This window comes from Triticum aestivum, chromosome 2D, assembly GCF_018294505.1.
Source record: "Triticum aestivum cultivar Chinese Spring chromosome 2D, IWGSC CS RefSeq v2.1, whole genome shotgun sequence".
NCBI lineage: Eukaryota > Viridiplantae > Streptophyta > Magnoliopsida > Poales > Poaceae > Triticum > Triticum aestivum.
The window spans coordinates 619,561,997-619,576,707 of record NC_057799.1 but is presented as its reverse complement, the minus strand read 5'-3'; the positions used below and the strand labels follow the sequence as shown (position 1 = coordinate 619,576,707).

Below are 14,711 nucleotides of genomic sequence, written 5' to 3'. Positions count from 1 at the left end.
GTCATCCAGGTGGCGGCTGATGAATAAGACTCAAGATGGATCATGGTGCCCAGGTACAAGACCAGCAGGGCGGCTTACAGAATGGGCCGACTCAAGGCCTGGCATCTGAAGATGGCGGCTCATGGCCTAGAAGAATAAGTCGCCCGGAGTTTCCTTTCTTAGAGAACAAGGCAAGTTAGAAGCATACTAAGTCACATATCATGTTATGACTCGGACTCTTGTAAGCCAAGGGCCTCGACCTATATATAAAGGCGAGTACCTGAGGTAGGAAGACGAAGTTACAATCAATCAATAGCTAGGTCAAGCGAATCCTCTCCCTTGTAATTGATCTTCCAGCAATAAACAATAAGCAGGACGTAGGCTATTACCTCGATCGTGAGGGGTCGAACTTGGGTAAATATGTGTCTCTCGATTCCGATCAACCCCGACAAGCTAACCGTCTAGTTGCGATGGCCTCACGACTAAGTCATCACACTAGGACATCTGCCGTGACGAAACCATGATAGGGTTAGTCTGTTCAGTTACGATAGCCTGAGCGGAATGATTTCCCTATTTTAGAAAATATGGCAAAATGCATTTCATTAGAGATGGCTTTGCAGCAAATTGCATGAGTGAGCAATTCATATTTTTTTATCAAGTCATACAATTTTTTGGTTAGGATAGAGGAGTAAATGCATTGGTTGGTTGTTTTGAGTTGATAACAGAGACGGTATCATATCAATTGAGTGCCCAACAATGGACATCATATTTTTGTTCCGTGGTAATCCATGACATTCTACTGTATGTTACAATGTGACAATGGCTCAAAAGACATCGGATCTACCTTCTTGGCTTGGGGGCGTCACATGTGACGCACACCTCGCCCCCTTCATGACTGTGGTGGATCAACACGAACAATGGGGGAGGGGATCAGGGTGTAGCGTGGGTTGGTTGGCGGGAGGACTCCTCCTTAGCGGTCTGTGCAGAAATACGATGTGAATGAGAGAAGGCGCCATGGCGAAGATGAGGTGGGAATCATTTGGTTTTAAAGAAGAGGGCTCCACAAGAAATTTCCCGCTACGACGGGAAACCGAGCGGGAAGGGGAGGTTTAGTAGCAAAAGGAAAGGGTGAGTTGTGGAGTGGGTTTTCTATGTTGGGACCCCGTGTTAGTGATAACACGGCGAATAGTTTGGAAGAACATATTTCTCCCCTATATATAGGTTAGATTTGATGGAGTCCTGACTGTCCAGACGATTGGGTTTTGGGGAGCCTATTGGGTGCATGTTTGATGTCCGAACATAAACGGAGCGTATAGTGTTGAATAGTGTCATCTCATGGTACAGTCAATAAAGAACCGCGGCGCCACGACCCGGGGTGCCTGAATCCTAACTATGACGTTGTTTGCGTCGGTGCCAAGTGAAAGACTGTGGATCATGTGTTGGGTTCATGATTGGCGGCTAGCGGGTATGCTTTCCTCCTCCGACATCATCGTCGAGCGGGGGTGCCATATATGGAGTTCGATGGCGTGTTCGGGGTACTGTCTCGACTATATTTTGTCAACGACAATAACTTCGCATTCGGTAAGCTACTTTAGAGATCCGGAAAGTTGTGTATCAGCGGTGGAGCCGCGTCGAGCTAAGCGAACTCTTTGTCTTGATTGCAGTTTGCCTTTTTGTCTTGTCTTATGGGTTTTTGTGAGTTGTGTCTGATTGACGCTTTGTGCGAAGGTGTCAAAGTGGAAGATGTCTAAGCAGCTTGGGTGTGGGTTTGCGCGGAAGTAGGCGGGGCCGTTCGGGCCGGCCCACCTGTCGGCGCGGGCGTGGAGCTCCCGCTGACCAGGCGGGGGCGACCTCCACGGGTTCCTCCCGCACATGCATGCCGTTCGGTTCGTTCGTCTCGTCTTCTCTCCTGGTTTTTCCTTTTCCTTTCCCTTTCTCCAATCTCGTCGCGGCGTCTCCCGGCCGGCCGGGTCCTTCCTCCCTTCCCACGCGCGATCGATGATACAGTGATCCGCTGACTGGCTGATTGATGGCGGCGGCTACGACGAGGGTTCTCGGATCCAAATCGCCCGACCGCTTCCAGCTCCGGGACCCTAATTCCTGGTACCTCCTCCTCCTCCTCCTCGCCGCCTCACCTTGCCGATGGATTTCCCCTCCGCATCTCTCTCCCAACTTCTACTTATGTTGATCGATCGACCGATGTCGACATCAGCCTCTTTCGAATCACGTCTTCCTACGCATGCAGGACTGCGCTTTTCATTTTAGAAACTACAATCCAATGCTGCACTTAATTTGGTGAGAGGAATTTGTTCCTTCGCGGTAACAACTGCCCATGTCCGCCACCTGACTGAATCAAAGTAACGCGCAAATAAGGTTGTACTACGTACGTACAAGGTAGTGGCGAATGAGAGGAAGATCATTTTCGAGAGCCATTATTTGTCAGGAGAAACTTGCAGATTATTCAGGAGCGAAACAGTGCATAACCTTCAGTAGATACCTTTCCTGCACTTTTGCAATTGGAAACACAGCGCAAAACAGCAGCATTACAGAGTACTGCTATGTTGATCTTGGTTTACAAATCATCACAGTGCCTTCCTTGCCATTTTTGCAGGGTTTGCTTGAACGAGCTTGCGAGCGATGTGGTCGTCGAGGTCGGGGACATTTCCTTCCATCTACACAAGGTACGTACTTTGCTCTCTCTATCTCTGTCCTATATTACCTGAAGGAGAAACTTCTCTGTCCCGGTGATTCTGGAAACCAGTGTCAAATTGTCACATCATGCTCCAAGTTTGAAAATTCTACCCATCTACATGCAGTAATTATGATCCTCAACAAGGGAAACTTTTCTACTCACTACTGAAATTGGCCATCTCTCTCACTTACCTGTAGTAATTTGCTTGCTGCACTTGTAGTACATTGTTGGTTCTTTCATATTTACTGTACTGACAGCATGCAGCAAAGTAACTTCCCTCTGTATTTCCATCCAGTTCCCCTTAATCAACCGGAGCAGCACGCTGCAGAAGCTCATCGCCGAGTCCACCACCTCTTCCGACGACCAAGACGGAGGCAAGCCTTGCACCGTGCAGCTCGACGACCTACCGGGCGGCGCGGCGGCCTTCCGGCTCGTGGCCAAGTTCTGCTACGATGTCCAATTCGAGCTCAACGCGGCCAACGTCGTCCCGGTGCGCTGCGCGGCCGAGCGCCTGGGCATGGCCGGCGAGGGCAACCTCGCCGCCCACGCCGAGGCCTTCTTCGTCCGCGACGTGCTCGGCAGCTGGGACGCGGCCGTGCGCGCGCTGCAGGCGTGCGACGACGGCGACGATGGCGTGCGGCAGCTCGCCGAGGACCTCCTCCTCGCGCCCCGCTGCATCGAGTCGCTGGCGGCCAAGGCGTGCGCCGACCCGACGCTCTTCGGCTGGCCCATGGTCGAGAACTACACGGCGAGGTGCGTCGACGCGGCCGCGGCGCCCGTCATGTGGAACGGGATCAGCACCTACGGGAAGCCGCGGTCGCCGGGCGCCGGGTGGTGGTACAGGCAGGCGTCGTCGCTCCGGCTGCCCCTGTACAAGCGGCTCATCTCCGAGATGCGGTCCAGGGGCATGAGCCCCGAGGGCATCGCCGGCTCGCTCGCGCACTACGCCAGGCGGCACCTCTCCGGCCTCAACCGGCGCGACGTGGGCGGCGGCGGCGCCTCAGACACCACGTCGTCTGACGGCGTGGTCGGCGAGCAGCGGGTGCTGCTGGAGGAGATCGTGGCGCTGCTCCCCGCCGAGAAGGGCGTCACGACGACGAGGTTCCTGCTCGGCATGCTCCGCACGGCGACGGTCCTGCACGCCGGCGCGGCGTGCCGTGACGCGCTGGAGAGGCGGGCCGGCGAGCAGCTGGAGGAGGCGGCGCTGGAGGACCTCCTGATCCCCAACACCAGCTACTCCACGGACACGCTCTACGACGTGGACTGCATGCAGCGCATGCTGGAGCAGTTCCTGCTGTCCAACACGACGGCGTACGCCGACCACTTGCCGGAGATCACGGCGGACGAGGCCCCGCCCGGCGAGCTCATGCCGGCCAGCACCGTTGCCAAGCTCGTCGACGGGTACCTCGCCGAGGTCGGCACGGACGCCAACCTCAAGTGCTCCCAGTTCCAGCAAATCCTGGCGCTCGTCCCTGACTACGCCCGGTCCCTCGACGACGGCCTCTACCGCGCCATCGACATCTTCATCAAGGTAGGTAATGGCCGGTGGCGGCCATGAACAAATGATTGTTCTTGAGCTTGCGTTTGATACCTCTCTGTCATGGCAGGCGCACCCGTGGCTGACGGAGTCGGAGCGGGAGCAGCTGTGCCGGCTGATGAACTGCCAGAAGCTGTCGCTGGAGGCGTGCACGCACGCGGCGCAGAACGAGCGGCTGCCGCTGCGGGTGGTGGTGCAGGTGCTCTTCTTTGAGCAGCTGCGGCTGCGCACCACGGTGGCCAGCTGGTTCTTCGTCGGCGATAACAACGCCGCCGCCGCCGACCAGGGCTCCCCAAGGAGCTCCCGCCCGAGGAAGAGCCGGACCGGCGAGGTGGACTTCGGCACGGGGTCGGAGAACAACGACCACGAAGAGGTCGAGGTGTACACGCCCGGGAGCAGCAGCGAGCCGGCATCGGCGATGAGCGTGCCGGGGATCCAGCAGAGGGTGGTGGACCTGGAGGGGGAGTGCTCCAGCATGCGGCAGGAGATGCACCGGCTAGGGAAGCCCAAGGGAGCGCTGAGTAGGCTGTTCCGGAAGCTCGGGCTCAGCGGCGGTGGCAGGCCATCGTCGTCGCGGCAGCAGGGGCAGCTGCCGAGCTCCGGCGAGGAGAAGCGCAGCAGGTTCTTGGATTTGGGGTGTTAGTTTTGGAAGATGTAGCTCGGTCGCATGTGGTTTTCAGACTGTAGAATAGGTTAGCACACTGGTTCCATTTTTTCCCCGCTGAAATAAGAATTTTAGAGCGTATATACATTTTTTGAACAGCTGATTATTTCTTCAGGTATTGATTTAGGTGAAAGCAGATATACAAGTTTTCCTAGCATAATTTTGGCAAGAACTAGATACAGTCTGGAAGAAAGAATAGGAGCAGCTAGCTTTGATAATTCTCCTCAAGACAGGACTTTCAACACCTGGGTGCCCTACACCTTCTATGAACAGTAAATTAGTAAACAATTGAAAGTGAAATAAAATAAAAATCTAAAACTCTGGGGGACCAAAGATGATCAAACATTCGATGTTCTTGCAAAGTCTCAGCCACAAATAACATTCGAGGAGACCTCACCTAAAGAAATAACATCAGCGTTCAAAGTTTATGTGCACTTTTGAGCAGTGATTTTGTTTTCTTTGGTGGGGGCTCCTCGAATGTTATTTGTGGCAGAAACTTTGCAAGAACGTCAAAATTTTGATCATGCCTCCAAAGTTTCAGATTTTTTTATTTTGTTTTTAATTTTTTTTAATGTATTGTTCATGAGGGTGTAGTGGTACCCAGGGGCTGTCATACATTTTCCTCATCCTAAATAATCATATCGTTCTCCGAAGAACACTGTTAAATTTACAGGTTCCAAGTTGAGGAATTGCACGAAGAGTTAAAAGCATTCACGAACACCGAAAAGATCTGCTAATGTTCCATCTGAATCTAAAAAGGGAGTGATGGAAACTTCTGCTATTAACTTTCACCCTGCATTTTCTGTTGAAGCTTGCTCTTCATCCAAAGTGGCTGTTGATTTTGTGCCCCTTGTACAAAATGATCTACTCCCTGTTTTTGATGCTCCTTCATTGTGCTATATTCTGAAGCTGATTTTCTATCAGATGCTCCTACTGTGGAAACTTTTGACAGCAATCCTTACTGCAGAAAATTTACTGCTCCAACTTGCTGAAAATACTTGACGATTCCGTTAATTTCTTGCGAACAGCCCAAAAGAGATCAGTCATCCATTAGTAAAAGAACATCTTTTTAATGATCCCGTTGGAACCAAGGAGCATACTAGATGTCCCACAGGCACCCATCCAGTAAAGAGAGAGAGAGAGAGAGAGAGAGAGAGAGAGAGAGAGAGAGAGAGAGAGAGAGAGAGAGAGAGAGAGAGAGAGAGAGAGACTTTACTCTTGGAAGCTAATGTGAAAGTGATGAAAAGAAAGGAAGAACAGATAGAATAACACCTGAGTCGGGCCATGAAATGCAAACAGATCGATATACAAAGACTTCAACATTCTAACAAACCACTAAGAGTTAAATAGTCGGGTACACAGATAATTCAACAAACCACTAAGAGTTAAATAGTCGGTACACAAATATATCAACAACCCACCCAGAGTTAAATAGTTGGATAGCATAAGCTAGAGTCGAACACCTTACATGATACACAAATTCTTCAAGGCTCTACCGTTGGGCAATCCAGCAGGAGGTCCTGCTTCTCCTTGACAAGGAGGGACCAAGCAACAACGATCTTTACCTTGCTGTTACCAACTGAACATTCACTCTCACTGGTTTGGCAAAGCTTGGCAAGGAATTCAACCTTCGAATCTTGAGCAGCGTGACCAGACTCCAAGTAGGTCCGTATGACAACTACCAGTGTTCCTCGTTTTTGCACTGAGACAACACTCCTTGACAGATGAAGGTAACCATCTGATCCTACACGCACTTCTTCATCATCACCGCGACAATCCAGCAACACAATTTCATCTGCATCAGCCACAACTTCATCTGCAGCAGCAGATAAGGTGCAAGCAACTCGGCATCCATGTTCGAAAGGCCAATCCCCTTCAACAACGCATACACCCAAGACAGTGGCCTGAACCGCTTCAGAAAGCTGCTTAAGTTTTAGCTCCGCTACACACAAACTGTTCTCGAACATGAGAGAGGTACCTGTACCGTCATACCGCTTGCTAAGAGTGATCAATTCTTTGTCTTGGGACTCCTCTCCCTCTTCTATTTTCAGTTCAATTTCAAAGTCAACAGGGCCCAGAGCGACAATTGCACGAGATGGACCAGTCAAACATAAAGAAGAGCCCTGCAAGCATCATATCATTAACACTTTAATTGCGATGGTTTGGCGAAAAATGCTTACTTAATTGCAATAGACTACAAAAGCACGAAGAAGAAACAATGGAAAACGATGAGAAAATTGTATACAGTACATACATCTTCATTGAGTTCTTGAGAGTAACGACTTGACCGAGAGAAGACAATGTTACGGTTGCGATCCACCGTGTCTCGAGCAGCAACCACTCCGTACAGTTTGAGTGGCCAGTTCAATCCTCTTTTTAGTTCAAGAATTCTGATGGAGTAGATCTGCAAGGTGCTCCCAGTGACACCACAAGAGGATGGGATGGTATTGGGTGTGTAGACCGTAAAGTGCATAGGGCTCAATGTCGCTTCAGCAAAAAGTAAAGCCAAGTCTGTCAGAAATCTAATATGAACAACCTTTTTTTTTGAGAATGTATGAGCAACCAAATTAAGCAAATATATTCCTTTTACTTATACAGGGATAAAGGAAGCTAGTGATCAGCTACAATTTGATTCGAAATTTACAACCAATAACATGTATATATGCGTCCCAAGTTTAAGGCAGAAGTACAAGTAGAAAAACAGTACTACCCTGAACCATGAATTATAGAAGTGATCACTGTAAAAAAAAAAAAAAAGCTAAACGTCAAGTCATCCTTGTGAACATATACACTCAAATAAACTCTAGCCTGAACCATTAAGCAAAAAAGATAAATGCCCTGACAAATGTTACGTGTGATGTGTTGAGAATAATACCACGGAAAGCACATTTACTCAACACTCTAAATCATGTACAACTAGACAATAAAAATAGCTTACGAAGCAGAGTAATCCATATACAAGCACTAATGAATACCAAGCTACAATACAAGTCCTAAATGCTATAAGCCTATAACTGATGTTTCTCTAAACTAATAGAAAACTTCAGACATAAAAGGATCACTTTGCACTTAGAATTCGACCAAATTACAACTGCCTACACAATGTAATTCGTGAACATTTGAACTGTATATGAAAGTTCAGACAACACTGTAAGACCTTCAAGACTTGTTGAACCAAAAAGTAGGATGACAGCAGACTGAAACTACTTATCATTTGAACTGTAAGGAAGTTGTAAAAACTGAAACTCATATGCACTTGACTCAAGAAAGAAAAGCAAGTTATAGAAAGCACAAATTTAAGTGATATGCTAGAATTTCTAGACAAGCAGAGAGTCAAGATGCACGTTTTGCTTACTTATGTCTCGGAAGTCGCCGCATCTTACACTCTTGCTGCCCCATCCGGTTTCCCAACCGAACCGATAATCCGCGAATAATTCCCCGGTCGCCTCCATCCCCGTCTTGAGATACTCCATTGTGGCCTCCTCCTTCTTGTTCTCCTCCTCCTGGTCCTTCTCCCTCTTCTTCTTCTCCTCCTTCTCCTTCGCCTTCGCCTTCGCCCACCTCAACTCGTACTCCTTCACGTTTCCCATCTCCTTCAACTTCTCGTACCTATCCCTCTGCTTCTGCCTCTCCTCCCATTGCTTCCGATACGCCATGCTCTGCAGACGCAGCTCCTCCGCCATTTTCTTCTTTTTCTCCACCTCCTGCTCGTACTCCTCCACCTCCTCCCTGGTAACCGCTAACGCCAACTCGTTCTCGTAACTCAAGGGCTCGCTCAGGAACTTGTCGCAGAGATCCAAGAATGTGTTCCTCTGCTGCCGCCTGCTCATTACCGTCGGTGGTGTCATCGTACAGCTCCTTGCAGGCGTGCATTAATGCGGACGTCGAGTTAACGAGCTCATCGGCCATGTACGAGGAGAGGGCGGCACCATTATCGGGTTTGACCACAGCGTGCGCCATGGACAGCATCCGGTGACTCAGGTCCCCCGTGTCCTGCACGATAGAATCGAAGTACCTCCCGAGCTGTTCCGCTGTGGAGGCCGATTCCGCCTCCATCTCCTCGGCCTGGACCTGGACGGGCGCCGTGTGATCCGTTCCGGCGAGCCTCCGGACTAGGGTCTCTTCTCCTGGCCCTCGCCGCTTCCAGACGGAGACCCCGGGGGTGAGGGCAGCCAGCAGGTCCCTGCGCTCCCTGTGCAGGGACATGATCTCGTTTACCACGTTGAAGAGCTCAGATTGCTCCTCCTCGGAGACACCCGCCATCTCCTTCGCAGATGAGGGATGTCCAAATCCTCTCGCTCTCTGGTTTGTTTCGGGGATTCGGGCTTGCCGTCTGCGAGTACAATCGCCGCCGCCGCTGCCGCTGCCTGGTCCTACGGGGGATAGAGATCGAAGAATGAATGTGTTCTGCTCAGACTCCTCCTCACGCCCAGCACGCCACGAGCCCAGTAGGGCTGGCCCAAGAAACGCCGGGCCCAGTGGTGGCTATTCTCTGGAGGGCGCAGCGGTTGCGGGTCATCATCGTTTTCTTCATCGTCCTGTTCCTTCCTAAAGCTATTTACCCTAGCATTAGACTCACAAATGTATCGGGTGGTTGCTATATCTATATAGCGAGGCGAAAGCCTATTTCGAGGATTGATCGATCACGATAACAAATCAATCTCGTCGAAACCAACGCCTTCCGCCGGCACAAAAGAGGACCAGTCCCGCCGTGTCTTCGTGCCTGGTCCCGATCGAGATTAGCTGATGACGTCCCGATCCACTTCTGGCGGCTCTCAGAGGGGCCTGATCTCGTGCCTAAACAGCAGATGCTGCAGTGCCGGCGATGCGCCCCAAGAAGACTCGCAATAGGTCGTCCACAGCCTCATCGCCCGCTTCTACGAGGAGGCGTTCGACCGACTACCATGCGCGACCATGCCGGGCCTCGCCTGCTCCCTCGCCACCGGTGGCTTCTGCCTTGGCCTCCTTGACCCCGTCTCCAACATCATCCACGATGCCGTCTCCCTCCTTTGGGGGAGATGCGGCACGCAGATCGGGAGGAAGAGCCTCCCCCACCAAGAAGAGCTCGCGGGCGCGCGAGGGAGCTCTCCGTCGCCGCTGTCCGCCGGGAGGGCTTAGCCCGTCGGCATCCTCCAGTGGTGAGGAGGGGGGAGGAGGCGCGGGAAAGGGGCGACGATAGCGGCGGGCTGGGATTCCGCTCGTGTCGCTGAAGGAGCGACGCGGGCGTGGTTAGGTCATGGGAATTAGACCCTACGGCAGTTGTTACTTAACTGGCATCTTTTCATTCCATGATGCCCTGCTAGTCAATTTTCTTTTAAGATGATTTTTTTTTGCTTTTTTGATTTTGCAATGGGCTGAAAAAAATTATCGATTAACTTTTTTTTAACACGGTACAGACGCAAGCGCTTATATATACGCGCATACACTCACCCTATGAATGAGCCGGCATATCATCTTAAGATTTATGAAGCAACTGTAGGCGCCTCATAGTCGACGGGAACGTCTCCTTCCATTAAACGCGCATCATCGAAAAATGCGAGCACTGGGACTTGAACCCTGATGGACTTTGATTAACTTTTTTAGGGGTAATCAGCGATTAATTGATCGCTATTGAGGCTCAGAAAAATCATATATTTAAGTATCTGTATATCATATAACATGGTCGTCTCCGGTTGTAAGAAGTGTGTATTTTTCAGAATGGGTGGGCCCCGAGCGACAGTCACTGAGCAAAAACCGGGTGCAGAAGATTGAAGTTTCGAGGAAAAGCGAAAGAAGTATCGTGTGCGTTTCCGTGGAGGTACGTGTAGCTGTTGTATATCCTTTGCTAGTCAGTCCTTTTCGCGTACGGTCCAAGCTAAGCTCAGCTTCCAGCCGTGTTCTTCCTCTATCGGCCACGCATAGCCGCGAAAGCATTTAGCAACAACGTAGACATATACGATTATTCGAAGAAAAAAAAACGTAGATATAGTACGATGGTAGCAGCGCACGTATGTCTTCCTGACGTACCGAAATACCTCACGTTTGACCCATCTTCTGTCCCCATGACGCAAAAAATACTTACTACACCTACGGCTACGGGCTCCCCCCAACGTCGCCGGTTTGGATCAAAACATTCCAGTTAACTCTAGATTAAAGAAGTGCAAAAGAGGAAGGGAAACAGGCCACGCAACGGCGACGGAGACGGCCGGCTGATTTGAGGACGAAATCGAGCTGAAATTTCGACGGTGATGCCGTGGCGGCGAGTCGTACGCGGATGATATGCTTGAGCCGTACGCGGAGCGGGGGGCTACAGCTGAAAGACCTTGACCGGACGAATCGCACTCGCACAGCGACGGTGGATTCGAAGAAGCGCGATGCCGTTGGCCGGGATCGTGCCCTCCTCCGCCGCGGCTTTTCTCCTCCTATTCGTCCTCTTGGCCGAGGGGCAGCCGGCGGAAGGCCTCATGGCCAAGAACGGCAGCGAGGCCTTCTTGGCGCCAGAGCCAGAGGTGTGCTACTGCTACCGGAGGAGCGTCACCGACGGGGAAGCCAAGCTGACCAAGACGGTCGCCGTCGGCCCTATTGAGCTGGGCCTGGGCGCAGTGCCGACGTCAAAGACAACAGCAGTCCCGGCGGACACGCACGCGCCCGCACCTCCAGCGCTAGCCCCGCCTGCCGCTGAAACGGGCTTGAGCTGGCGAGCCAAGGCATGGTGCTGCTGGGTCCTCGCCGTGGCAACGGTGGTCGTCGTGTTCGTGGTGAGGTGAGTTCTCTTTACTTTCTCGCTCGCGCCTGCTTAATTAATTCTACCACCGCGCGCGGCGTGGGGGTGTATCTGTATTGTCTAGCAGAAACGAGCTCAAAATTTGCCCACTCTACTCACTCAGGCCTGAAACGTTCCTAGTATCACCGCGAATCGACGGCATGTTCATCACCGACGGCGAGGGAGATCCGCCGGTTGATGGCAACGAACATACCACCATGGGCATGGATACGGTGCCCGACATCCTCAAAGTCAGCGTCGACTCAAGCGAAACTAGGCGAGAACGTGGATCGAGTCCGATGCCCCGACCCCAGCCGCACGACCCCATGTTGATCGCCGATACCAATGGGGATTCGCTGGTGGACGGCCACCACGACGGCCGCGGCGAGCTCTTCTACTGCCCCATGTGCATGGAGGCGGCGCCCATCATCCTCAAATCCCGCTTCGACTCGTGCGACGACCACGCCTTCTGCTCGAGCTGTGTCGCCAAGTACGTCGCTGTGAAGCAGCGCCAGGACATCGCTCTTCCCGTCGAATGCCCCGACTGCGAGGACGACGCCTGCCGCGACCCCTTGTTGAACAGCGATGGCGAGGGCAATGGAGATTCACGGGCGGACGGCAACGGTAAGCGCTTCTACTGCGCCAAGTGCATGCATGTGGCGCCATGTGCATGTATACGGCCCAGCTTCACCTCGTGCGCCCACGACTTCTGCTCGAGCTGTGTTTCTCGTCAACTGCGAGGACGCCGCTGCCAAGCCGGAAAGCTTCCGCGGCATCACCCCACCGACACCGACCTCCTCCCCAAGGGCAATGGAGATTTGCCGGTCGACGTTGGCGGGGAGCTCTTCGACTGCGCCATCTGCATGGAGCTGGTGCCCGGCACCCTCAAGTTCAGCGTCAACTCGTGCGCCCACGCCTTCTGCTCGGGCTGCGTCGCCCAGTACATCGCCGCCAAGCTTGACGACAAGGTCGCTCGCATCGGATGCCCGCACCCAGGCTGTGAGGACGGTGCCGTCGAGCCGGAGAGCTGCCACGGCATCATCCCCACGGACCTCCTCGACAAGTGGGGCTTGCTGCTGTGCGAGCTCGCGGTAGGCGCCAAGAGGATGTACTGCCCGTACCGGGAATGCTCGGCGCTCCTGCTCGCCGACAGCGAGGCGGCGATCGCCGAGGCGGAGTGCCCGCACTGCCACCGGCTTTTCTGCGCCCGGTGCGCCGTGCCGTGGCACGGCGGCTTCGGGTGCGACGAGTTCCAGAAGCTCGGGCCGGAGGAGCGCGGCCGGGAGGACCTCTTGCTCCGGCGTCTCGTCGGCAAGGAGGGCTGGCAGCGGTGCCCCGAGTGCCAGATGTTCGTGGAGAAATCGGAAGGGTGCAACTACATCAAATGCAGGTACGACAAATCCATCATCCTACGTTCTCCTTATTGTAAATTACGATCTCATCATGCATGCATGCATGATTTGAGCTCATCCCCGGCTTGTTTTCTCCGGCCGATTGTAGGTGTGGATACAGCTTCTGCTACCGATGCGCATCCGAGTTGTCCGCGCAAAACCATTACTGCAACAAGTGCAAGCGCTAATAACGGTCTGGTTGGCTATGGAGGGACGCTTCTTACTACCAACTACCACATGAGTTCATCTCGGCCATGTTAATTTCCTCAAGCCTTCATCCAAAAAATGTTTCCTCGAGCGAACAATGGAAATCTAGTCAGGAAAAGAACCTTGATTAATTAGGTTGTACAGCTTTGTTTGGTTGATTCTCCACTTGTCGGTGTGGATTGGTGACAATAATATTCTTGCCACTTTCGATTTGTAATTAGGGTAGAGTCAACCATGTCTTTGAGCTAGCAATCGCCGTGCTTGTTTTATAATGTCCGGCTTGCAACGAACTATGCACACTACTACAAATTAAATTACTATTGATCACTCATCACTGACCGTGTCAGTGATGAGGGCAACATTCAGCTACTGATATGCCTCAAATATATCTATAATTTTTTAAGTATTCATGCTATATTCACAATTTATGCATGAGTGGCATAATTTCGTTGATTGTTATTGGACTAGCATATTAATCTAGTGCGTAGAGTCAGTTGTTGTTTTTGGACTTTTCGGGATATAAAATTTTTGAATCCAAAAAGAAAGAAAATAAAAATAGGACGCTAGTTTTCAAGTCAGAGGAGCCACTGGGTGAGAAGCTCAACTGGAGAGGGGGGGCACAACCTCCACCCGCCACCCTTGGCATGAGCTCGAGGCGTGGGCATCGCCTCCACCGCATTTTGAAGCCCTAGCTCCATATGTACTAAAAATAACCCAGCGTAATTCAACCCTAATTTGTTCGCCGCTTCCACTTCCCAATCTTGGTTTTGGCCGTGTTCCGGCACCATGTCATAGGGAAATTTTGATCTTCATTAACCTCTCCATCATCCCTTGCTGCTCCTATGATGATCCGGGAGTAGTTAACCCTCGAGGTTGAGGGTTTGTACCAGTAGCTATGTGTTCACTGGCGAGCTGAGTGTACTGCGGGGGGGGGGGGGGGGGGGAGCTCAACCTTGGACAATTCTATGAAGAAAATATTAAGTAGAGGGTTTAGCTGCAAGAAAATTAGTACTTTGCCCCCTCAAATGTTCACATTTTGTGTCCCCCCCCCCCCCCCCCCAAGGAATTCTGGTGTAGCTCCGCCACTGATGTGTTCTATCTCTCTCCTTTGATCATGTAAGTGTCTGATCTTGATTGCGGTCAGCTTTGTTAATGGAGTTAAACTATGTATGTATCCCCTCATATTATCTTTGTCGTGAATTGAATCTTGCTCATGCTATCTTTATGTTGGATTGAAACTTTGGGCAACCAATAAGATTATGATGCGGGTCTAGTACAATTTCCGGAGGTGCCTGTAGTGGCATTGGTGTGACTCTATGGATAACAATTAGAGCTAAAGGTGTATATTGCAAAAAAAATCACGAATCTTAGAGCAATCGACGGCCCATGTAGACAAGGGACGTCCAGTTAGGTGTGAAGTTGCATTTTCGGTTGATGTGGTTGAGGGAGTCCTGGATTAAGGGGTCCTCGGATGGCCAGGCTATGTAACTGTTGGGGAA

At 51.7% G+C, this 14,711-nt stretch overlaps 2 protein-coding genes across 2 annotated transcripts; both read left to right on the top strand.

The window, feature by feature from the left end:
* The first annotated feature begins 1,853 nt into the window (after positions 1-1,853).
* LOC123050452 (BTB/POZ domain-containing protein At5g03250) lies at positions 1,854-5,010 on the top strand. The gene is made up of 4 exons (XM_044473240.1): positions 1,854-2,082; positions 2,591-2,660; positions 2,967-4,202; positions 4,279-5,010. Exons 1-4 carry the CDS (start codon positions 2,009-2,011, stop codon positions 4,849-4,851), a joined length of 1,953 nt encoding a protein of 650 aa, XP_044329175.1. The 5' UTR covers positions 1,854-2,008; the 3' UTR covers positions 4,852-5,010.
* Positions 5,011-11,105: 6,095 nt separating this feature from the next.
* On the top strand, positions 11,106-13,613 carry LOC123050451 (uncharacterized). The gene is made up of 3 exons (XM_044473239.1): positions 11,106-11,614; positions 11,739-13,004; positions 13,115-13,613. Exons 1-3 carry the CDS (start codon positions 11,226-11,228, stop codon positions 13,191-13,193), a joined length of 1,734 nt encoding a protein of 577 aa, XP_044329174.1. The 5' UTR covers positions 11,106-11,225; the 3' UTR covers positions 13,194-13,613.
* The last annotated feature ends 1,098 nt before the right edge of the window (positions 13,614-14,711 follow it).

What these genes read in the sequence shown, in the direction of transcription:
- LOC123050452 (XM_044473240.1), top strand. Translation starts at nt 2,009, where the DNA reads ATGGCGGCGGCTACGACGAGGGTTCTCGGATCCAAATCGCCCGACCGC. An exon ending in CTCCGGGACCCTAATTCCTG is followed by an intron (nt 2,083 to 2,590) that starts GTACCTCCTCCT and finishes CCATTTTTGCAG; the next exon opens with GGTTTGCTTGAACGAGCTTG. An exon ending in CCATCGACATCTTCATCAAG is followed by an intron (nt 4,203 to 4,278) that starts GTAGGTAATGGC and finishes CTGTCATGGCAG; the next exon opens with GCGCACCCGTGGCTGACGGA.
- LOC123050451 (XM_044473239.1), top strand. Translation starts at nt 11,226, where the DNA reads ATGCCGTTGGCCGGGATCGTGCCCTCCTCCGCCGCGGCTTTTCTCCTC. An exon ending in GTCGTCGTGTTCGTGGTGAG is followed by an intron (nt 11,615 to 11,738) that starts GTGAGTTCTCTT and finishes CTACTCACTCAG; the next exon opens with GCCTGAAACGTTCCTAGTAT. An exon ending in TGCAACTACATCAAATGCAG is followed by an intron (nt 13,005 to 13,114) that starts GTACGACAAATC and finishes GGCCGATTGTAG; the next exon opens with GTGTGGATACAGCTTCTGCT.